This window comes from Lytechinus variegatus, chromosome 3 (assembly GCF_018143015.1).
Source record: "Lytechinus variegatus isolate NC3 chromosome 3, Lvar_3.0, whole genome shotgun sequence".
In the NCBI taxonomy this organism is placed as follows: domain Eukaryota; kingdom Metazoa; phylum Echinodermata; class Echinoidea; order Temnopleuroida; family Toxopneustidae; genus Lytechinus; species Lytechinus variegatus.
The window spans coordinates 20,460,388-20,486,937 of NC_054742.1; the positions used below are offsets into that span (position 1 = coordinate 20,460,388).

Below are 26,550 nucleotides of genomic sequence, written 5' to 3' on the forward strand. Positions count from 1 at the left end.
AAACAACAAGAAAGTTATGAATTTTTAAAAGTTGTAAATATTGGTAATCGCTATATTCATGGGGACTTCAAATTGGCCGCATATGGGATGGCATAGTGATGTAAGGCAAGGACTACTCTTCCATGTACTCCAATACATATTATGGCTAAAATGTCATTTTTCCTAGAAGTTTTATTTCAAATTATATTTTTCTTTCATGAGGACATAAAACAATATACTACCTGGATTATATTTAGATTACTGCCCCAGGGAAATTGGTACTTAGGAGAAAACCACAAATCCCTGATAATAAAGTACATGGCCTATGGGAAAGTTGTCCTTGCCCCTTGTCATAATTTACTTACCCTGTTGCCAATTTGAAATTTACATACTATTAGTGATCTCAATTTTAAAGCAGCTATAACTTTCTTATTGCTTGTGCGATTTCTTTCAAACTTTCACCATTCTGTCTAATTTATTTTTCTCCTTCCCAATACAACATTTTATGGCCAAGGCAGGATTCCCCTTTAAAGCCGACGACCGAAGGACCCGTAACAATAAAACATTCCTGTACTTATAGGGGTCTATTTCAGGGAATATTTGCCAAGAGTATCGTTTTGTTTCCAATACTTGTAAAGGGTAAAGTTTCACACGCCAATACTTGTTAAGGGGTGCATTTTCAGAATATGGAAATTACGTGTTTAGGGTGCTTTTCGAGACCCCATGGTCGCGCATGGTATCCAATCGTGAATGGAAGTGGCCCCCCCGGGGTCAGGAAGCAATTCCTCATGAAAGCTGTGACCAGAATCGGTAGACTAGCTTTTCGGAGCGCCTTGAGCACCTAGCAAGGTGGATACGTGCGCTATAAAAATCATATATTACTTATTTGAAAGCAGGATAATTAATTAGATTAATTGCTCACGGGCATATAGGTGCTACTGCATGGGTGCCGCCGTGCCGGGCGGGCTGGGTGCAGCGGCCGCGCCGGGGATCGCCGACCCCGGACTTTCCACGACATCGCGACACGAGCTCCCTCTACGTTCGCTGGTGTGACGTGGTTAAAAAAGCGTCGGTTGTCAACGGTAATCCGATATCCAGAAGGTAAGCAATTATTTTAAGTCTAACGTAGATTTAAGTCTTGATTTCCGGAAATGAGATTGAGAAGTGAAATTTAGAATCAGACGTGTGTGTGGTAGGTTGAGATCTAAAGTTTTCCTCTGACCTGGGCTCCGTTTTCTTGGTGACTCGAAGTCTAAATTCTGAGTACCGGTACCGTACCGCTATACCGGTAGCGGGCGGTACCGGGTACGGTACCCAGGGCCAGGGGGGTGAAACTCCGCTTCTGCATCCGGTCAGACATGGGGAAATTTTGGAAGGTCAAAAGTGCACACTGCTCCCATTTTTCACGTACAAGGCTATGGACACCGCAACTTCATGGCACACCAGCGAAACAGAGGTGTAGTCATAAATTGGCCTGCGCGCACAGCGTAAAATATGCAAATAAGCAAATTGTCACAAATTAGCATAATACGCGACGTGATTAATATGAAATGTATTCATAGAGCTGCGTCTTTGGTAAATTCAAGTCATTATGATCATCTTGGTTCACCCCCCCCCCCAGCATGCCCAGGTATTCAGTTGTTAATTCATCTTTTCTTGTTTACATATTTTTAATTCTTTCGCGATTATTACTAATACTACATCAATTAATTCACTTATTTATTTGCTAGATATTTCCCTGGAAGACATTTTGGTAGCTAATAGGCCTACAAGAGATCCATTAGTAGGATTGAACTAAGGGGTCTGCTTGCTCTATTCATCAGGTGATCATCACTGCCCATTATTTTCATTACACATCATGAATAGTCACAGATATTTGTTTATTATATTTTTTGGGGATGGGGTACATACTTAAAATGATCTGAGCAAGAGAGCAATCAGGTCATTTTGTCTTTATTTTGATATTGAAATGAACAATCTGGTGCAAATCTTATGAAGATTTTTTTTTAAAGTCTGAGTTTGGAATGGGAGCCAAAGAGAGCCCAGTACCCCCCCCCCATGTATTTGCTCTCATTAAGGCTATCTTAAAGGTCACTTCCAAATAAAATGAAAATTTTGTACCTGTCCACCCCCTATATTTCTCTATCGATTCCACCCCCCTCTCTCTCTCTTCCACACACACACATTCCACATAATCATGTGAGCAAACAATTATTCTCATTTCATTTTTATTTCTATCCCACTTTTAAATCAAACTCATTCATGTCTTTAATTCGGCTGCACCTGAATGTCACAGTATGCCATGTTGCAATGGCTTTTATGGGCTATCTTACCACGCATGTTATTTTGATACTAAATACCTGTTGTACTAGTATTATACCCATGGATACCCGACATACAGAATCAATCAATCAGTAGCACCATCATATTCCAGTCATATAGAAGTAATCTTCAGTGCCATTTCATCACAACACAGTTTGGTAGCAATAACATCATCATCACATATCTTTCACGCAATATAAATTGGTGGATTAAGTAAATCACGAATATCAAGATTAGAAAGTAATATTTCAAATTAAAATGTTTATTAATTAATAAATTTTTTAATACAAGATAAAAATATTTTTTTCTCACCAAAGCATCAAATTACATCAGCAAAATGCCTACAGAATCAATCAATCAGTAGCACCATCATATTCCAGTCATATAGAAGTAATCTTCAGTGCCATTTCATCACAACACAGTTTGGTAGCAATAACATCATCATCACATATCTTTCACGCAATATAAATTGGTGGATTAAGTAAATCACGAATATCAAGATAAATTAGAAAATAATATTTCAAATTAAAATGTTTATTAATAAATTTTTGAATACAAGATAAAAATATTTGTTTCTCACCAAAGCATCAAATTACATCAGCAAAATGCCTATAATGAGTGCAACAGAAATTGCAAGGATATTACAAGAGAGGGGATGTATTTTTTTGGTAAAATCTAGAGAAAAAAAATATGAAAAAAATAAGTATGTATATTCACTTACATAGTTATTGATAAGCCTTACATAGTCAATATAAGGGGGGCATCAAGGATGCCATTAATAAAAAGATTATCGATATACCTCTCTCTCAAAGTCAGTTACTAAAATATCAAATTATTTTTTCAGCATTTGCTGACAAGAAATAGCATGCTTATCTAATCGGTGACACTTCAGAAAAAAGGGGAACACATTTCTCTAAAGAGTGCCTTCCCAAATCTGCACATTGGTAAATCAGTAACATAGTTGCTTATTGTCTATTGTTGTGAAGTGCTGCTAGAGCTGTGTTCTATTTCCAACAAATTATTTTATTTGCAGAGCTAATCTAGTTCATTATACGGGACATCGACAATACAGTGTTACAAAAACAAAGAGATTAAAAAAAAAGTGCAACTTTTCACTTCCCCCAGAAAATGAATTCAACAGCTTAATGTCCAGCAATACATACAGGTTCTTGTTTCATAAGGACTTCAATTATGGTAAATTGGCCCCAAATGTAACTAGCAACTAGCATGGGAACCCCAATGTTGATCTGTTGCTTTAATGTTTCCATGGTAATTACCAGAATGGCAAAGCTAGAATAGTGGTTGGTCTTAATGAATTGGGGTCCAGGACTGAGAGTGATTCCTTCGCCCTCTGTTCTGTCACCTTGTTTTTATTATGCACATTTTTTCAATGAAAATCCATTATTTCTTATCACCTTTTATATGTCTGTAGGCATGTATGTTACATAGCCCAGACCTCAGTAAAGGCCCATTCTGCATTGTTTAGATTACCAGAATACAACCTATCCCTTTCAAACTACTAATATTATTCAAAGTGCTTTCGCTACTATAAGTACTACATGTAGATGATTAGAACATTAATAAAGGGGGGGGGGGGGATAAGTGTGCCCTTTCGAAAAATATTTTAATCTTGTGTGAAACCTATGGATCTAAATATCTATACTCCAATTAATCTTTTTTTTTTCAACAGATGTACAGTTTAAGCAACATTCAATATGTATCGACACATTTATTTAAATTCATTCAATGTTTAAATCTGTAATTGCAATGAAGCAACTGCTTGTTATGAACCTGGCCTTCAATTTTCTTCTTGATCTGCCCTGGTGATACTCAAACAGCCTGTGAAACCTGCATAGTAAACAAAAAGAAAAGGGAACAAAATGAGCTGCTGATATAAATTATTCTTACTCATCTAGTCCAGTTTATTTAGAAGTTTTAAACTTTTTATGAGCCCTTACTCTTCCATGCAATATTATTTTAAAAATGCACATGTAGTAACTTATGTTGCCAGATAAAAATCATAGATCACTATTATAGATCATTATTCAAATAACTTTTTCTTATTAAGTGTGAAAACCCATTCAAATATATATCGAAAGATTAATCTCAATATTTTGTCCTTTTTTATTTCTGTCTTCAGAATAACTGAGTTTGAAAGTGATTTTATGTATGATTAATATATATAGCTAAGATACATGGACAATAAGTATGCATTGATGATAATGGAAATACTGGTGAATCTGAATCCAAAGAATATTGTCTCATCATGGAGCTTTACTTTATGGGATATAACATGATTCAGAAAAATAGGTTTTTTATATTTTTATGAAAACAAGCATACCTGGCAAGCTTTTAGATCAGATATCCTGTTACACATCAGATTGTACCTCTTGGTGATGTGCAAATGGTATTTGACTTTGTACTTCTGAATAGGCTAGGACTGCTAAGAACTGGATCCCATTGGATCTGCAATTCAATATACATACAATACTTTAGTTGAAAATTTCAAAAATGATAAACAAAATTCCTCTCTAAAAACAATTTTTTCAGAGTTTCCAGCTTTCACAATTCCCAACTAGATAAAAAGCAGGTCTTGACCAAACACTAAATGGTTCAAGCATACGTGGCCTACTCTAGTGAGGTCTTTTGTTAATCTTCAATATATATATACACCAAGCCAGCTTTGACAGATGTAGGATAATTTTCATTTGTGTGATAATATGGCTCTCACTCATTCATCAGTGCGAGTCAATCATTAAATTTTTTGCACTCGTCAATAAACATGTCTGATTTGAATCTCTACGTTAAGTGAGTTCCTCTTTAAGTTTAAGTTTGATTTTTATTTTAAAAAAGGGTTAGCTCACTTGCTGGCAGGTTTAAATGACCCTTTGCCTTTCACCACAAATAACATCAAGTGAGGACAATAAAGATAAATCAATCGGATCAGCCGCTCTCTCTGCTTAGCCTTATACTTAAACAATTCAAAATAGGGCACTATAAATTTTCTCAACCCTTCCAAAAAACAATTGAGCAGTTTGAACCCTGACATAGAAATGTTGCCCCCCCCCCCCGAAAAAAAAGAATCATTAAACTCCTTTGCTAGGCTAATTATATTTTAGTCCAACGGTCCAGCCAGGAACTAAAATAAAATTAAAGTTAACTTAAAAAATCTTTGTAGAAAAAAAGTCAAACCAGACAGATCTAGAATATTTTTTTTAAATCTATAATATGATAGACCTATCCTAGGGCCTTACTTTTATTAAAAAAAAGAAAAACGTTAACATCTGTCTCAATTCATTCCATGAGTGACCATGGGCATGACAAAATCTACCAATATCCAAGCAGATTCATCATTCAGTTCATTTAGATTTAATTTCATTTCATTTTAAATGCAGATAATTATATTGAAATAGCGGTGTCGAAAAATCAGTACTCGGCCCATGGCCTATAACTTCAAATTTCAACTCGAGCTTCTTTGACAATTAATTTCCAACACCTAATGACCTAGCCTACATCGGCAATTTCGCAGCCGGCTGGCACCGGCGATATCAAAGTCCGCATCCCACTCTGGCTATATATTTGGCTTAATTTTGATGCAGCTTTGCCGTTAAACAAGTCCACATCTAACCCTGATATTTGACAATAAGAACTGAAATACAGATTTAATAAGGGCGGACATGAAGCATCCCAATTAACCAACTTAGTTCTACGAAAAACTATATTATTTTCTGACAAAATATGTCAGATTTCAGACTTATTTGGGATCAGGACAGGAAAAAGAAATGGAAATATGGAAATTGTGGTTCGCGTTGTAAACTGCACATAAAGCCATGCATGCGACGCCGAACCCCAGCAAACACATTACAATTTCAACTAAGATCAAAGTAAGGAATTGAACTTAACTTACTTTTATTCCTATGGAATGTCATTAGATTGATATCAATGTTTCCTCCAAGATTTTCTGCTCCATTGAAGTTCACTCAGAAATCATTATTTCGAACATCAATTCTAAAAACAGATATTTAGACTTGCTATTGTATTTCAAAAAGTTGAATTTCGCAGAATCAAAAAGAACGACACTTCGCACAGATATCGTAGGGAATTGTGGGACGGAAAAAAATGTTTAATGCATGAGGACATGAATAAAACATTAGCGTTTATCCAATCATACAAGTGCATTGTGCGTATTTTGACGTCATTACTCATGAATTAAACATTGACCTTCCAAAATCAACCTTCAAATTGGCCAAATGGCAGCCATGTTTGTTATGTACAAAACCTATGGAAAATCAAAAACATGCGAAAAGAGTTGCCTCTCTAGCTCCCTTCGGGAGCTTACGTATACGTAAGATCGTATCTATGTGATGGTACCTCGGGCGAAGTGCATGTAGGCTCGCTCCACTCCACTCACTACTGGTAGTGGATCGTACAGTGTATTACCGAACACTTTTCATGAATTCAATCATATCAAAGCCTCGAACCTCTGCATCATTTTGTAACTTCCCCAGAGCTTGTATTTCTTTTTTTTTTTTTACCTTTTGTTTTTCATTGTTTTTTCAATGAAATTTGTTGGGGACTCTTCTGTGATCATAAAAAGCATAAAATAAATACATTTAGACCAGCAAAACTAAAAATAATCATGCAATTATGAATTGTGGTTGAAAACACAATTTGCATTGACTTTGTACATGAAATCGTGTTTTTGAGCAATTTTTGGTCTGACATGCACTTACATAATGTTGCGTAATTTCGGAACCACGTACCCGGATGACGCAAAATTGGTCTCAAAAGTTGCGCAAGACTTGAAAGTAAAAAGTCGGTGAGGTAAAAAAAATTCGCGCGGCGAAAATATATCGTGCGGAGGCCCCCCCCCGGCCTAGATAGGGTTAAAGGACAAGTCCATCCCAACAAAAACTTGATTTGAATAAAAAGAGAAAAATTCAACGAGCATAACACTGAAAACTTCATCAAAATCAGACGCAAAATAAGAAAGTTATTGCATTTTAAAGTTTCGCTTCATTTCACGAAACAGTTGTATGCACATCTCGGTCGGTATGCAAATGAACTAATAACATCACTCACTATTTCTTTTGTATTTTATTCTAAAAATATGAAATATTTTTATTTTCTCGCCATTGTCATGTGAAATGAAGTTTCATTCCTCCCTAAACACGTTGATTTCCATTATTTTAACATTTTGTGCTTCAGGTAAGGAGGTCCTTATCTTCAAATTCATAAAAAATTAAATATTGTAAAATTCAAACAATAAAAAACAAAAGAAATAATGAGTGAGTTACTTAATTGATTCTCTCATTTGGATGTAACTGGCTCGTTCATATAACTATTTTATTAAAAATAAGCGAAACTTTGAAATGTCATAACTTATTTTACATCCGATTTTGATGAAATTTTCAGCATTGTGCTTGTCTGATTTTTCTCTATTGATTCAAATCAACATTTTTCTGAGGTGGACTTGACCTAGTAACAGAGGTATATTTACATATTCAAATTATTACTCTATATACTCGGGGACATGTCATATTTCAATTTTACATTGCATGTCCTTTTTGCGTAACGTCAGTTACCGTCACATTTTTGCTTGCTGATGCATACAAATGTTGTTACAAACTTAGGGCAAGACTTTCATATGGGCCCTCCACTAAAATTGAACAAAAAATGTGGAGGTTTATCAAGAATTATCTAATATATATCAGAGATTTAAGAAGGAAAAGTTGGATAGATACCAAAATATGGCTTTATTCCGTCAAAATTTTTAGTGTGTGTAATTCCCAATGGCATCGGTTTCTTTAGTCAGAAAAATAAATGTTGAGCTTTATATGAATTGAATAACTGAAATTCATTCCTCTCTATCCTGGGCTTTGGTATTAATACTATTAATTGATTGATTAATTCAAGTTATTATTTTTTTAAGTAGATCTACATTGATTTTTTTTTATTTTCCACAGACTAGCAATTGATTCAGCTTGATCTAGACAAGATTGAAAAATGATTCCAAGAGTTGAAAGGTATAGACATCCATCCAACAGAGCTAGCTTGATGTAAGACAATGTCCTCTTCCAGTTTTTGCACAATGACATCTTTGCTTGTCTTGAGCTATGTCTTACTTCTCCACTGGAACTTTGTCCGTTGTAAGCTCCAATATGATCCTGGAGGATCTGAAGACCTGGACCTTCATGATGCTAAAGCAGCTATTGGAAAGTACTTCAAATACAGCATTCCAGAGCCAAGAATGAAATTAAACGAGCATAAATTCATTTATGAGGCAAGTAGTCTGGAGTAGTTGATAATTTGAAGTGGGATATACTTGTGGGAATAAATGTAAATTTAGAGCAAGACATATTTGAAAGTGCCAAAATTGAGCAGGATAATGATCTACAGAAGAAGAAAGTTATGTAAAGCCAAACCTGTATTCGGTTTGTATTATGGCAAGAAATATTTTGGTTATTTTTTTATTTCATAGGGTCCACTGTCCAGTGCCATGTTCAAATATGAAGAATAATTTTCAAATGGAGACACTAGATGTCAAGGGTTCAAAAACCTAAGACCTGAATAAAAAAAACAGTGATTTGAGAAAAGTGACGTGATTATTTCAACCTGGTAAATCTATTGACCTGTAGTAAAGTGTCTTGTTGTATTTAACAACAAGACACTTTACTACAGATCTATTGACCTGTAGTAAAGTGTCTTGTTGTTAAATTAGTAAAGTGTCTTGTTGTATTTAACAGGTTTAAGGATGTCTGATGTAGACAATAGAGTCATGTGTATAAGATGCCATCAGGTATGCATGCTTTCAAGAAAAGGCTATGGAGATTACTTAGGCAAAGATGTGCCTGTGAATGTCATAATGGAAATTATATGTGACCTCTTTGTCTGTGCAACAAAGGAGGGATTTGAAGAACAAACATTCCTCTATGAATTCATTCTGTCAAGTTGTTTTCTAAAACAAATAATGCACATTTGTAAATTCATGTTTTTGAATAAATTAAGAGAACGGAGTAGTCTTCAAAAATTCAGTAATTCCTTAAACAATAATTCACAAGAAGATGAAGATGAATAACGAGGTGCAATGATTAAATGATAAAATGAATACCTGCATCAGAATAAAACGAAATGACAGAATAGTCCAGTAGATATTTTTCATATTTGGAAAAGTTGTTAAGTACAAGGTTTTTTTGTTGATTTGCATTCTAGATGGCTATTGAAGTAAATTCAGCTTGGTTGCCACCTTGGCAACCTTGAGCATTTTTTTTAATTAGCCTAATTAGCATAATTATCCAATTAGCATATTACGATATGTAATACGCTACTTCTCTTAAACCAGAAAGATTAAAAACATAAATAATGTCATTTTACTAAGAGGTCCTGTGACGAGGAATCGATTTATAGCAATGAGTTAAAAATTTAAGTTATGCAATGATCTTAATCAGCCTAATTAGGATAATGAGCTAATTAGCATAAGTGTAATATATACGTATTTGTGGATGTCTATCCCCAAAATGTAGATAATGCATCCCTTTTAGTGTTTTCTATAGCGAGGAATTCATTTATGACATTATTTTAAAATTTTAGCCAATGTAATTGCTGTAATTAACATAATTAACATAATGCACTAATTAACACATATACATGTATATGTGTAATACATATAAAAATATATTTTTCTTTGTCATTTTATGTCGAGAATGACCAAAAACATGATTAATACAGCTACCCTACGCTTGTTTTCTATGGCGAAGAATTCATTTATGACATTATTTTTCCCTTCTTACTAAAATGTAATTGTCGTAATTAGTATAATTAGCATAATGCGCTAATTACCTTATATGTGCAATATATACATTCCTTTGTCATTTTATATCGAAAATGCCAAAAACATAAATAAAACAGCTATCCCATGATTTTCTATGACGAGGAATTAATTTCTGACATTATTTTTTCCCCTTTTTACCAATGTAATTGTCGTAATTAGTATAATTAGCATAATGCGCTAATTAACATGTATGTGCAATACATATATTCCTTTGTCATTTTATATCAAAAATTCCTGAATACATGAATAATACAGCTATCCCATGGTTTTCTATGACGAGGAATTAATTTCCGACATTATTTTTTCCCCCTTTTACCAATGTAATTGTCGTAATTAGTATGATTAGCATAATGTGCTAATTAACATATATGTGCAATACATATTCCTTTGTCATTTTATATCGAAAATTCCGAATACATGAATAATACAGCTATCCTATAGTTTGATGAGGAATTCTTTTGTGACATTATCTTTTTTCCTTTAAACAATGTTATTGTTATGATTAGCTTAATTAGCACAATGCGCTAATTAATATATATTTGCAATAAATAGATTTCTGTGTCAAAGTACTGTCTACATCGGCCTGAAAACATATATAATACAGCTCTTCTAATGTTTTCTATGTTGATGAATTCATTTACGACAGTAATTTTCCATTTCAACCAATGTCAATGCCTTAATTAGAATTACTGGCCCAATGCACTAATTAACATCTACGTGCAATATATCAAATATATATTCCTATGACCGGTGTGTTGGCTCAGTTGGTAGAGCGTCCGTCTCACAACCGTGAGTTCAGGGGTTCAAATTCTGGCTGCGTCAGACCAAAAGACGTTAAAAGATGGGAGTTGCTGCTACCCTGTTTGACGTTCAACGATTAAAGGGATAGAGCCTCGTCGATCTGGCCCTGCTCAGCGGCTGCCGGGCCCACGATCAATTGGGCAAAGCAAATTTTCGGAGTATTTCAATTCATGTCTATTTCGAACAATAAATTATGGATTTTCATTTTTTTTTTCAATTTTTCTATGTTAGTTTATATCGAGTGTGCCTGAAAACATGAAAAATACAGCTATCCTATGGTTAGTGGTAATTAAAATACAGGTGCAATACATATATTTCGTTGTCACTGTAATTGTCTCGCCTGCATAGCAGAGGGAAACTATGGGCGCCGCTTTTCCAATGGCGGCGGCGACGGCAGCGTCGTCAACATTGATATCATACAAACCAAGTAATGTCAATGCCATTATAACTTAGAAAGTATATGAACCTAGTTCATAAAACTGGGACATAAAAGTAATCAAGTATTACTGAACATCTTGCCTTAGTTTCAGCTCGCATGACTGAGGTCAATGGCATTTGCGGCCAATGAACTAAGATCTTGTAGGGGGAATACATATCAAAATCTTAACCAAGGATAAGTTTTTGAAATGTCGTCATAACCTAGAAAGTGTATGGACCTAGTTCACGAAACTTAAACATAAGGATAATCAAGTAATACTGAATATTCTGTTTGAGTTTCAGGTCACATGACCTAGGTCAAAGGTACTTAGCGTCAATGAACTTTGGCCATGTTGGGGGTATTTGTGGAATTGTCATAACTTTAAAAGTTTATGGATCCACATGTAGTTAATGAAACTTGGACATAAATGCAACCATGTAGGCCTATCCCTGTATATCCTGTGCGCATGTCAGGTCAAATGACCAAGATCAAAGGTAATGTAAGGTCAATGAACTTTGGCCATGTTAGGGGTAGTTTTTAACTCGGCATCATATCTTAGAAAGTTTATGGATCTAGTTCATGAAACATAAACATATGGGTAATCAAGGATGAAGGATTGTTTTGCACAAATGTTAGGTCACTTGATCATGGTCTAAGGTCATTTTGGATCAATGGACATCATATGAATTGTTCTTACGTGAATATTTTATGCAATAGCTGTTTTCAAAGTCAAAACTGCTGCTATATCGCTTAATGCAGGTGAGACTGCCAGAGGCGTTCCACTTTGATTAGCTATTTATGCCAATTAAGCTAATTACACCATTAACATTGTTTAAAGTGAAATATGATATCATAAATGAATTCCTCTTCATAGAAAACTATGAAATAGCTGTATTATTCATTTTTTCGGGCATTTTTATAATATAAAATGACAAAGGAAAATATATAAGGAAAATATATATATGGGCAATTCCACGATAACACCGTGACATTTTGGAACACCTATTTACTCATTAAATGTGGAATACCAACAAACTATTTATCTTTTGAAAAAAATTGGATTATGTATCTATGACTCTAATCACAAGTAACCTACAACAACAAAAAAAATCTTTAACTTCATGCTAATTAATGAATTATGCATAATTAATTACAACTGTAACACCGTGACTCAAAATGGACATGCATTTTCTCGTACTTGATTCATTTAATAAACTCTGTGAAGTTACTGAACATTTTAAAAAGAGATTATGTTGTTGAGATACAGTAGAGACTTGACAGTAATAACCAAGTAGTTTATAGAAAAATAATCAATAAACATGACAATGATGATACATATTATAAACAAATGCACTGTAACACCGTGACTGTAACACCGTGACTTCTGAACTGCATGTACAAAACGTATGTAGAATTTTCACATCATTCTTCCTTAACCTATAGTAATCTAAAAGGGGTATCATTGAGCAATCTTTTATCAATAAAATTTATGTCATACATCAGAGTACATGTAATTAATGAGGATGAAAAATCTAGTTAAATATTTCACTAACAAAAACAACAAAAAATAAAACTTTATACACTGTAACACTGTGACGGTTCTTGTAGGCCCCCATGTTTCATTCAAAAGATACAGGAAAAGTTTTACTCAAAAAAGTTATGAATTCTCTCTAATGCAGAAAAACTTTAATGTAAATATGCAGATTAATTGAAATACAATTTTACAAGAAGACAAAGAAAAAAAGCTTAATAGAAACACTCAGCAAACTGATATATACTTTTAATTGCAACTTTATGGTAATTATGCATGTACATGTACGTATACAAAGATAAGTTGAGCCCATAACAATTACAGGAAAAAAAATTAACACACAGCATCTACAGACTTGCATGTAGATATTTGCTCAATTTCCAAGATGTTATAGAAATTTTGCAACTCATAAATGGAAAAAAAATAATGTACATAATTAGGCTACATATAAACATTAAAAGACAATCACCAAAAGGCATACAGATTGAGAATTTTGAACAAACAATTCAATCCACAATTTTGTGCTTGGATCCAGATACATACACTCATATTTAAATACTGCTCTTTAAATACTGCTTTGTTAGTTGTCATGCTTGATTTTTTTATGTGCAATTTATCCTAAGCTTAAAATGGTGTGTGTATTATTGATGGTACTCAAGATCTGCAGATAATACAAAGATCTTATACATGTATGCATTATGTTATAAAAGCTTTCTTTTGTAATTTTTAAACAGCAGCATTAAAACAGTCTCAAAATCGAATTGTGTCACTTCTTTTTTGCATCTTTAAGGTTGTAAGATTTCTTGAAGTCCTTTTTAGTTTGCTTCCTGGATTGGCATTGCAAAGTGGTACCGCTCTCTGTTATCCATAACAGGTGCTGGCAACTTTCTCACTATTTGTTTTTCTTCAACCCAACCATAATTGTCAGTGACATCCTTTGCAACAAAAAGAGTACCCCTTTCATCACTCTTATGATAGTGTATGACATGAAATTCACCGTCTTGGATATCAATCACTTGTGCCACATATTTGAGCGATTTCTGCCGAACACCTTCATACTGCACCAAGATGCAGTCTCCGATCTTGATTGCATCCTCAGATGGTGGTGCATCAGTCATTTTTGTCGTTGATGTATCCAAACCCCTGGGGGGGGGACCACTTCCATTTACGAGTGGATACCATGCGCGACCATGGGGTCTCGAAAAGCACCCTAAACACGTAATTTCCATATTCTGAAAATGCACCCCTTAACAAGTATTGGCGTATGAAACCCTACCCTTAACAAGTATAGGAAACAAATCAATACTCTTGGCAAATATTCCTGAAATGAACCCCTAAACAAGTACAGGAATGTTTTATTGTTACGGGTCCTTCGGTCGTCGGCTTTACCTTATTTGGTTTAGTACGACCCCACCTTTTACACCTCGCGCAAATCGGACTCTAAACACGAAGTGTTGGGGCAAAAAGGACATCCTTTATAAAACATGTTAATTTTGTTTTATCATCCCCGCAAATTCGACCCTTAACACGTAATTTTCCTAGCGCAATAGATACCCTTTTTTCATAATTTTCGTGTTTTTGACACCCTTATCATGTTACGTACGTAATGTGCCCTATCGTGAAAAGGACCTCCTTTTTACGTGTTTTTTTGGTCGCGCATGGTATCCACTCGTCAATGTAAGTGCCCCCCCCCCCCCCCCCGGAATCCAAACCTGCAATAAAAGCATGGGTTTCATCTTCTTGTGGTTTTCTCCATGGTCTCTTTGTTTATACCTTTCCTGGAAACAGCCAAGCCTCCATCCCAACTGACAGAAATCAGCTGGTCACTTCAACAAACATCATTTGGCAGGAACCTACTATGCTTACTGTGCAATAGCAATGTAGGTCACGGTGTTACAGTTATTGTAACACCGTGACATGATTTAAGTAACTTTTAATTAATTAACAAACTGACTAATTAACTTGTAAGTACTTGTATATGATAGTTATATGTGAGAATGATTTGGGCACTAAAAGATTTTTATATTGTTTGTGTAGTTTTCATAAAATTTAAAAAACATCAGTTTTTACTGTAACACCGTGACATTATTTATCATGAAAGTTTAAATGTTCGCTGAAGCATAACGCAAAGAAAATTTTGAACTTTGGTGAACCTGTTATGAAATTCAGCCCTAAAACTCAGAAAAACACTTTAGATTTTTATGAATCTTTCAATGGAACACTTGCTACACATATTTAATTTTAATGCATTTTTTCACACATTTAAACAAAAATTAATTATGCTAATTTAATTTGCATATTTGGCATCTTAAGGACCAAATTTTTCGTTATTATGGACAGAATTGAAAAATTCAGTCTTTCAGCTTTAATATGATACCAAACTTGTTCAGGTTTGACCATTTTTAAAATTTGATGGTCATGTCCACTTTATCATGGAATTGCCCCTATATATATATATACATCACAATTACATTGTTAATTATGTTAATTAGCGCAGTATACTGATTGCACTAAATAATTTTTGTTAAACGGGGAAAATAATGTCACAAAAGAATTCTTCATCATATAACCATTGGATAGCTGTAATTGTTTATGTTTTCAGGCTTTCTCAATATAAAATGACAAAGGAATATATATATTGCACATATAATTATGTTAATTAGCGCATTATGCTAATTACGAAAATTACATTGGTAAAAAGGTAAAAATATTGTAATAAGTGAATTCCTAGTCATAGGAAAGCATCAGATAGTTGTACTATTCATGTTTTCGGGCATTCTTGACATAACATGACAAAGGAATATATATCCATATGTAAAATATTGCTCATAAGATAATTAGCGCATTATGCTATTACGCTAATTAAAACAATAACATTTGTTAAACGGGAAAAATAATTTCACAAAAGAATTCCTCATAGAATAATACAATAGGATAGCTGTATTGTTTTCAGGCTGTTGTAGTACTTTGACAAATAAATCTATATATATGTTAATTAGTGCATTAGGTTGATTATGCTAATTATGCTAATTAGAGCGACTGCATTGGTTAAAATGGAAAAATAATGTCATAAATGAATTCCTCGCCATAGAAAACTATAGGATAGCTGTATTATTCATTTTTCGGGCATTCTCGATATGAAATGACAAAGAAATATGTATTTTATATATATTACACACATATATGTTAATTAGTGCATTATGCTAATTATGCTAATTGCAGCGATTACATTGGTTAAAATGGAAAAATAATGTCATAGATGAATTCCTCGCTATAGAAAACCATAAAAGGGTTGCATTATTTACGTATTGGGAATTTTCTGGATAGACATCCACAAATACATATATATGTGTATTACACTTATGCTAATTAGCTCATTATGCTAATTAGGCTGATTACGATAATTGCATAACTTAGATATTTAAAATATTGTTATGCATGGATTTAATGTCACAGGACCTCTTAGAAAGATGATATTATTTATGTTTTTAGTCTTTCTGGTTTAAGAGAAGTAGTATATTACATATCGTACATATGCTAATTAGATGATTATGCTAATTAGGCTAATTAAAAAAATTGCTCAAGGTTGCCAAGGTGGCAACCAAGCTGAATTTACTTCAATACCCATCTAGAACACGAATCAACAAAAAAACATTGTACTTATCAACTTTTCCAGGTCTTGTACATGGCCTATGAGACCGTCTACTGGACTAGAAGCAGGCCTACATGAAAAAAGTGACAATGTAAAACTCCCAATGTTACACACTGCAAATTGGTTCCTTTGTCTTAATTTTCAGTACTGGTACAAGTATTCTCTATGAGGTGGATTTTCCTTACATATTTTTACTTTAATTATATAAAGAAGGTAAAACAAATTTCTGTATTCTATTTTTATGAAAAATATCATTTTGTTTACGTTAATTATGAATAAGGTAAATATCTTTTTCCGTATTTTAGTTTCATGAAAGAATAATTTTTAAAAGTTGATTTTATAATTTCAGTTTTGGGTATCATTGCATTTGTTTGTGATTTATGATTGAGTATTTAAAAAAAGAGCATTTATACTGTTCAAATATGACAGTTTAGCTTAGTTTCAATTTCATGTATTGGACTACTACAATTGATGTCTTGGGTGCAACAGCAATAAATTTTTTTCTGAAAAGGTAAACTGTTTCATAAAATTGTACAGTTGAGTTTCTTTTTCTGTTGTATCAGCATGAGCTCAATTAGAGGCTATTAATTTAGGAATGTATTTAAAAGGGTAATAAACCAAACATTTGTTTATTTTTCATATTTTTTAGGTATCAGAGGTTGGGACCAGCTCTATCCCCACATGGCTTGACTTCAACCAAACTTCTCATACACTCCATGGAATTCCTTTGATCACAGAGAAAGGTTTCTATTTGATGAAGGTATCTCTGTTATTCATGTCTGACAATACAACATCTGTTCAAGCCCAAGACATTTTTGCCATTGATGTAGATTTTGAAGCATCACAGGAACTGACCAAGAAAGACATCTTAGCAGGTGTTGGTGCTAAACTCCACCAGACATTATATACTGTTGGGAAAATGAGTGAGCGTGATACATGCAGGAGAGGTGAAATCAAGACTCTTATGTCTGTATTGTTTGATGCAGATGTAAACCAACTCATGGGGGCCAGCAGAATATCCTTGATCACCAGTTTAGCTTCATTTGTTAATCAACCCTTAGAAGAATTCATCATGAGCTCCAAGCATAGTAGTGTTATGTTGAAGATGCAGAAAGATGTTGTGATTGCAGCTGGTCCGGGTAACGTTCGCAATGCTGGAAGCAATGATGGAATTGTCGTATCATGGCCACTTCCCTGTGCGACACAAAACCTTATTATCCAATTTCCAAAGGTGTTGTCTAGAAATATTGCATCTGGGCACTTCAGAGACACTACTGGCTTCAATGTGATAAATTGGTATATAACAAAAGTTAGCAATGATGGTGTGAATGCTAGAGGACGTTCAAAGAGAGAGGCAGCAAGGACTATGGTACCAACTCCCAAACCATCGCAGACTGCCTCGGTCATGACTACAACCTCTCTGCTTTCAATCTCATCTACTGCCCAATCAATGCAGACTATTTTAACATCTTTAGAATCAACACATTCATTTACATCATTACGCAGTGAGCAGACAATGTCATTTTTTTCATTCAGTACATCTGGATTTGAATTTCCAACAACTCCAATGGACCTCTTCTCCTCTACACCTACATTGACAAGTTTTGGAACAGAGAGTAGACAGGTATCTCTTTCACAGTCACTATTCATGACAAGTTTGTCAACCTTCTTCATGTCGCCTACAGCTGACGTGTTTAGTTTGTCAGTGCAGACATCACTTTTCTCTCCTACATCTCATCAAAGAACTACTTCCTACCAGACACAAATCTTGTCACCTTTGGAAAGTTCAACAGAAGAATTTTTGACCTCCTCTATTTTCATTTCAAGTGATATAATTTCACGAAGTAATATAGTCTTTCCCAGTGTACACAGTACATTGGATGATAGTCAAAGTATATTTAAGTCAACTGATATAATTTCATCTTCTTTGCAAATAACCAAATCACCAAGTATTTCTTATGATGAATCTGTTCCATCAACCAGCTCGGTATTCACAGTGCTTTCTAGTCAATCCAGTGAGAGCTTAACCAGCAAAGTTTATATATCAAGTATGTTTTCATCTAGTTTACTATCTACCCTTCGAAGCTCCATATTGGATTCAACTGCTTTTCCCGAAATGTCCAGTGGTGGAAGTCTCATCCCATCAGTATCTACAGGTCTTACAATATCTTTAGGAGCTTCAGACTTTGAAAGTACACATACCTTAAGGTCTACATCAGTAGATGTAACAACATCTTCCCAGATTACATCAACACCTTCAGATAGTGCTATTTTGTCAACTTCTCCATATTTATTTAGCACTCTCCTGTTTTCATCAGAGATAACTATATTTTCCACTGGATATGTTCAGACATCAAATAGCCTAATGTTAACCTTGTATGTTGAGACTAGTTCAGGAGGAACAATGATAACAATGCTTTCAACATCAACCCCAATGTCTTCACAAATTTATAGCAGTTTATTCTCAACAACGAGCATCACAGCACCCTCGCTCACATATGTAACCACAAGTGAAGTGACAACACTTATGACCTCTTCAGGAGTATCCTCCAAACAAGATGTTTCAACAGCTACTGCCGTTTTTCCTACATCACTGAGGTCTATTGAAATCCAATCATCTGACATTGTTCAAAGTAGAACAGTCTTTCTCTCATCCACTGTTGCACCTCCAAGTACTATGTCATCTAATTATGTTTTAAGCCCTATGCCACCGTCCACTGTAACGTTTACAAGTTCCAGTTCCAGCAAGCTGGTGATGTCCACCCTTGAAACATCTGCATCAGGTATGATTCAGTCAAGTCTTGTGGAAACTGACACAATTTCTTTGTCATCACTGATTGGAGTGAATACACTTTTAAGCACCGAGGATATCACAGCATCTCCCACCTTACCCTCGGATAGTTTTTTGAGCACTGGTATTTTCATAGACACCTCTTCTCTGTCTGAACTTTTATCCTCATCTTTGTCTCCAAAGATGTCAAATTACTTGACATCAAATTTGCCAAACACCCCTATCACTGCTTCTTTAGTCAGTATAACAGAAATGTTATCTGTCACACAGTCATATATATCAACAGGAACTCTTTTGACTGGTGGAGTGACTGAAATATCCATGACCTCAACATTCTTTCAAACACATAGTTTGGGAGCTACGGGTGTGTCTGAGATATCAACTTCTATCTTACACAAATCTTCTGAATCAGCTATGTTATCAAACAGCTATCTTGTGTCATTATTTAGCTCAAGTACCAGTGAGTTTCCATTTCTTAGCACAAGCATGGCACCATCACTTTCATCTGTGACATATGTAAATTCTTCAGCACCTACTGGTTCTATTTCACCCTCGGAGCAAACTTCGACAGACATGTTTTTAACAACTCTTCAACTATCAACTTCAGAGATATTAAGCACAAGTGCTTTTCAGACATCTTCTTTTTCTGTTTCATCAATGGCAAGTTTCCCAACTCCCGCTTTATCATCCACTGGTGGATCTCTTGCACACTCTATCCTTACGTCTACTGTCAGTCAGGAAACTACAAGTATTGGGTTAGAATCTGATGTCAAGTCAATGACCTTGTTCTTTTCAGATTCTTCAAGTGAAACCTCAACATTCTTGTCGTCTGAAATAGCTTCCAGTCTCAAATTTACACTTTTGAGTACCATCATGCAATCTCCGTTCTCACAGTCCTACATCTATCATTCTACTTTTGTCCAGCCATCAAGCTCATTGGCATTATCATCTTCTTTGGGCTATTCAAGTCCCCATTATAGGTCTTCTGCCCAAACAGCATTTTCTCCCATATATTCAGCAACGTCACATTTCTCAAGTCATTTTTCTGACTCCAAGACCACTTCTGTACCATCATTGATCACAAGTTCTTTGCTTGAGACAGGGAGTTTAGTATCAACAGAGATAAAAACACAATCAGAACTAATGTCCACCAGTGTATCTTCTGTATTTCCATCAACTGAAGAGATGGTAAGGAGCTCATTTTCTCTAGGTATATCATTATCAGTACCCTCCTTATCAAGCAATTTAAGAACCCACTCAGAACTGTCTACGAGTGTACCTTCCATTTTCTCGTCATCTGGAAGAAAGAGTTCCTTGCCAAGTCCTACGATGTCATCAATCCATTTGAGCACTCAACTTATGCCTACCAGTTTACATTCCATGTTCTCATCTACTGAAGAGATGGTCATGAGCTCCTTGTCAAGTCTTACTCCGTCATCATCAATCCCCTCCTTATCCAGTAATTTAGAAACTCAGTCAGAACTGTTCTCTAGTGTACCTCCCATAATCTCATCAACTGAAGAGATGGTCATGAGCTCTTTGATTATCCCTACGCCATCACCATCGGTACTGTCCATTTCAGTGGTGATGACATCCAGCTCTATTATATCACCTAGTCCTACTGTTTCTCAGACATCTATGACAGGCCAGACTTTAGTACTGCCTTCGCTTCCCAGCACAGATGTATCGATGCCAATATCATCACGCTTTGTTTCAGTTTCTGACATCAAACCAACACCGCCATCATCCAGTCGACTTGGTGTTATGTCCACGCCAGTTGTCACCACTCAACCAGCTACAACTCCGACAGAAACCACAACAGGTAACTATAATAATTTTCATGTGAAACTCATGTAATGTGATTTCTTAGCCCACGTTAAGATTAAATCCTGCTTTTTTTATTGTAAATATTCAAACTGTTAAAAACAGTTAGCAAATAGATTTGATATTTCCAATTTTTTAGTTTATCCGGCCCGAAGGGCCAGCCAGATGAGCTCATGCCATGGCGTCCTTTGTCTGTCCATCCAAAATTTCAAAATGGTTCTTCGTCATTTCATGTCTGAGTTTAATTCTGTCTGCTTTAAATGATAGCACTAGGTTGGGTATTCGAAACTTCTACACAGAATTTTGAAACTTATTAAATATGCTAATTTGTGCGAATTTTTCAAAATTCACAAAAAGTGCTTTTTCATTTGGTGACCGATTTTGATTTTTTTGCTTCCATCTGGAAGAGCTTCAAGAGGTTCACCAAACTTCTGCAAAGAATTATGAAATTTTGACTAGAATTTTGTTATGCTAATTTATACCTATTTTTCAAAAATTCACATAAAATGCTTCTTAATTTTCTTTTCATTGTTTACAATTCAATTTTTTTTCATCTGGTAAAGCTTCATGAGGTTCACTAAACTTATACACAGAATTGTGAAATTTTCAGTATAAAAATTTGTATGCTAATTTATGCAAAATTAATTAGTGTATATTTTTCAAATTCCCCCCAAATGCTCCTTTATTTGTTGACCGATTTTGATATTTTTTCTTCCATCTGGTAGAGCTTCATGAGGTTCACTAAACTTCTGCACAGTATTTTGAAATTTTGACTAGAAAGTTTTTTATGCTGATTTGTGCATATTTTTCAAAATTCACATAAAATTCTTCTTTATTGTTGACCGATATTGATTTTTTTCTTCCATCTAGTAGAGCTTCATGAGGTTCACTTCTACACAGAATTTTGAAATTTTGACTAGATGAAAATTTATGCTAATTTATGTGAAATTTATTCATAAATCACAGAAAATGCCTCTTCTTTGTATGTTGACCGATTTTGATTTTTTTTCTTCCATATGGTAGAGCTGCATAAGGTCCACTAAATTTCTACACAGAATTTTTGAAATTTCGACTAAAAATTTTTATGCTAATTCAAGCATTTTTTCAAAATTTACATAAAATGCTTCTTTATTTGCTGTCGGATTTTTTTTTTCTTCCATCCGGCAGAGTTTCATGAGGTTTACCAAACTTTTACATAGAATTTTGAAATTTTGAGTAGAAAGCTATTTATGCGAATTCATGCAAAATTTATTTATGATCATAAATAAATGCTCATTTATTTTTTGTCTGATTTTAGTTTTTTGGTTCTATCTGAGGGCTCCATGAGGTTCACCAAGGTTCCACACAGAATTTAGAAATTTTGACTAAAAGATTATTTATGCTTATTTATACAAAATTTATTAATGAATCACAAAAAAAATGCTTCTTCTCTGTCATTTCTTCATCACTTTCAATTCTCTTTGACAATTTATACATGTCACCAGTATAATTCACTATAGTGTCAACTGGACTGAAATTAAATATTGTGTAAATTTTTTTTGCTAGATGCTGGATAAGCTCTACATCGTTGATGTGCTAGTTTGTAAATCCTTTGGAATGCCAATTTGAAATGATGCAGAATGAAATTAAAGGATTATTTAAATTCGTATTGATGATGATAAAAGATTTCATTGGCATTTCACTTCACAATTTCGACATTAAATAACTGCTCAGTGACACAACATTTGCTCAGGACTTAATATCTGAGAGGGTATTGGGTTAGAGTTATGATTATAAGATAATATTTGGTTCAGAATATTGTAATATAAGGATTTTATGATTCTAGTTTTGGAGGTTAGTTTTTAGAATTGGCTGAACATGCAGATTTTCCATTGGGACAATTGTCATGGGGTAGATGTCATGGAACCAACTGCTCCAATGAAATGCTCTTCTCTCATTTTATCTACAGAACCTGAAAACCAGAGGCCTATTATCCAGTATCCCATTGATGAAATCAACATTGCATTAGGAGATGTTCTATATTTCTCTATCCCAGAAGACACTTTTCGTGACCCAGAGGATGGGTTAACCTTTGACCTTGAGCTTGACCTGCTCACTACAAACCATGAACCAGTGAGTTCTTCTCACTGGCTTCAGCTAGTTAATAATCAGCTGACTCTTGCTGGTATGCCTTTAGACAGCAACCTCACATTATCAAGAAATGAATATCTCTTGTCTGCAAGAGATTCAGAGGGGCTGGTTACTTATGATGCATTTGTTGTCAAAGTGCAGGAAAGATCTTTAGAGTATAATCATGAATTAGTCATCACCCTCAACAATGACTTTCAAAATTTTGTGGAAGATAGCCAAAATATTGTTTCATTATGTGATGGTATAGCCATTTATCTTGGAGATCGAAATACTGATGCTTTCAGTGTAGCTTCACTGGCTAAAGGTTCTGTAGTTATGACATATTCAAATAGAACCATAACAAACAAGTATTGTGATTATAAAGCTATTGAAAATATATTTAGCAGCATGGCCTATCCCAATGGCACACCAACAAATGACTTTGAAAAAGTTCTCTTGCCAAACTATGAAATTAGAAACATTGGAAGGATATTCTTAAATATTTGTTCTGTAAGTACTTTTTCGCCTGTGACTAATATTACTGAGTATCCTGGGACCAACCTACTTCTTGTGACAGTACTTCCAGCATCTCTGCTGTCTTTCCTATTTTTATTCTGTTTCATCATCATCTGTTGCTGTTACAAGCGCAGTAGAGGTGGGGAGGAGTTCTTGCTGCATGACGAGAAACCTATCTTTGCAAAGAATCGCAAGCCAATTTACCTAGATGGAGAGCTTGATGATAAAGAACCCAATAGGACTTCTCATCCTGTTATTCTCCCAATCGATGTAGACCCTGTAAAATCATCTCAGACCTTCAGACGAAAACCTCATGAATATCAAAGGGAGCCAAAACCACCACCTCCTCAGTACAGACTGCCTGAATATGCTCATGTGAACTTGGGTTATGATGGTTTTGATAATGAAGTTGAAAATAATGTGTATGAAATGGAACCTCCAACATATACTTCACAACCCATTCTCCATAATGCAGCTGATCCGATGTCACTTCCACCTCTATACAGATTGCCTCCACCATACCAGTCTCAAGATAGAGGATTCTTTGAAGAATCGGACATTTGATTTAATGCTATCTCAGCCATGGCGTGTTTTCCGTCAGCAAGAAATTAATCCACATTGTGCTGCACTCAACCCAGGTGAGATGAATGGGTACCTGGCAGGATTAATTCCTTGAATGCACCAAGTGCCTTTAGCAGCTGGAGCTACAGCCGTGGTAATATATAGTGCGCCAATAGATATTAAATAGGAAACTGGATAAATCGGCGCCCCCAAAATGCTATGTATTATTATTATCTCTTCATGTGACTCAGTTAGCCTAAATATAGTAGCCAGTTCATGGGAAGGCTCTCATGGCTTAGTATTTATTTCATCAGGATTTTTTTAGTGAAAGTTTTTATTTGATAAGCAACATAATATTAAATGATTTTTATGCAAGCACTATCTCAAATTTTAGTGAAAATTATTTTTGTATCATTGACTAATGACTACACATTTTCTAAAGTGATGCTCTATCCAATAGAACAAAATGAAAAAAATAATTAGGCTACTACACACATAGGAACAAGATTTCAATCATTACTTCAAACAAAACTTAAGGGGAAGCAACACTCACTTTACTCTGATGAATGTATGTTTTAGCAATATGCAATAGTACAGTAAAGTTTCATGTGTAATACTTTCATGTGTAAATGTAATACTCTACACATATTTAAACTGAAAAGAACGCCAATTCACAGAGACTTACATTTATCATTATTGAAACTTCATGGTATCTAGGATGTTGATTGGCTGCCGATCCATGTTACTAGTTAGTTACCATAATTGTAAGTATTGCTGAAATGACACCCAGGTAAAACATCAAATATCATTGAATTACTGAAACCTGTACTTATTACATTCCAAGATTATCACAAGTATGCATTCAAATTCATTTTTCAACTCTGACTTATTACTTTAAGAGGGAATTAGTGCATATTATATTACATGCATGTAAATTACGCCCCTATTGTGACAAAACTCATACATGTTGATTCTTAGAGATGGGTTGACCATTATTTAATCAACACCATTCATTAATAACACTTTTTTTTTCAGATGATTACAAACCACATTTACATACTATATTTTTCATGATATGTTACATAGTTATTCAGATTAATTCTTATGTTCCCCTGTCCTTGGGATTCATCATTTATGTGAATATTTCTTTAATTTTTAAATTCTTACTCCTGACCCATGTTATATTGTACATGTATGTCTTAGTAGAAATTAGCTGACCAAAAGGCTTCTAATGATCATGAACTTTGGTGGGACACATATCATGAAATGAATAAATTGATTGTGATATTGCTTTCAGATTTTGAAAAATTAAGGGAATAGGCAATTAAAAAAATATGCCGTTATGAATATTTGAAATTTGTGATTAATTTAACTCTAACAGGCTTGGGGGCAGCAGATTGGCACCCCCATAGACATTTTTTGTGCCGCTCGCTGACTTTTCACTTTGAAGTCTTGTGCAACTTTTGAGATCAACTTTACAACACCAAGCGATGTGGTTACAATATTGCACAACATTGTGTAAGTGCATTTCAGCCACAAAATTGATATTAAAAAAGGGTGAATTCAGTAAAAATCCAATGCAAATCATGTTTTTTTAGCAAAAATTCATAAATGTATCATTTCTACTTTTACTAATTAAAATCAGTAAATTTTATCGGTTTTTATCAGAATTAAGACGACAACAATTCCCACTGAATAAAGCAATAAAAAACAAATGTTAAAAAAGAAATAAATGTTCAATACTTAGACAAAGAATTGTTATACCCATTTGTTTGTCTCAGTTGCATAGCATGCAGGGCAAGACTAGGTGCCGCTTTTCCGGCGATTGCAGCGTCGTCAACATTGAAATTTTTACCAAGGTTAAGTTTTTGAAATGTCATCATAACTTAGTAAGTATATGGACCTAGTTCATGAAACTTGGACATAAGGGAATCAAGTATTACTAAATATCCTGCCTGAGTTTCAGGTCACATGACTAAGGTCAAAGGTCATTTAGGGTCAATGAACTTAGACCATGTTGGGGAATCAATATCAAATTTTAACCAAGGTTAAGTTTTTGAAATGTCATAACTAAGTATATGGATCTAGTTCATAAAACTTAGACATAAAAGTAATAGTGAATCACTGAAGGTCCTGCCGGAGTTTAAGGTCACATGATTTAGGTCAATTACGGTCCACAAACTTTGGCCATGTTGGGGTTATTTGAGGAAGTGTC

At 34.6% G+C, this 26,550-nt stretch overlaps 1 protein-coding gene and 1 long non-coding RNA gene across 3 annotated transcripts; one reads left to right on the forward strand and one right to left on the reverse strand.

The window, feature by feature from the left end:
* The first annotated feature begins 1,002 nt into the window (after positions 1-1,002).
* On the forward strand, positions 1,003-26,216 carry LOC121410456 (mucin-17-like). 2 transcript variants are annotated; one of them, XM_041602559.1, is made up of 4 exons: positions 1,003-1,080; positions 8,268-8,584; positions 17,184-21,147; positions 23,098-26,216. In XM_041602559.1, the coding sequence occupies exons 2-4, from the start codon at positions 8,369-8,371 to the stop codon at positions 24,336-24,338; spliced, it is 5,421 nt and encodes a 1,806-aa protein (XP_041458493.1). In that variant the 5' UTR covers positions 1,003-1,080; positions 8,268-8,368; the 3' UTR covers positions 24,339-26,216. The 2 variants fall into 2 exon arrangements, with proteins under 2 accessions (XP_041458493.1, XP_041458494.1); XM_041602560.1 differs by lacking the exon at positions 1,003-1,080 and adding an exon at positions 1,151-1,171.
* Positions 4,112-5,365, reverse strand: LOC121410457. The gene is made up of 2 exons (XR_005969337.1): positions 4,643-5,365; positions 4,112-4,149 (listed from the first exon to the last, which is right to left on the reverse strand). It is a non-coding gene; the product is annotated as an uncharacterized LOC121410457 (long non-coding RNA).
* Positions 26,217-26,550: the final 334 nt, after the last annotated feature.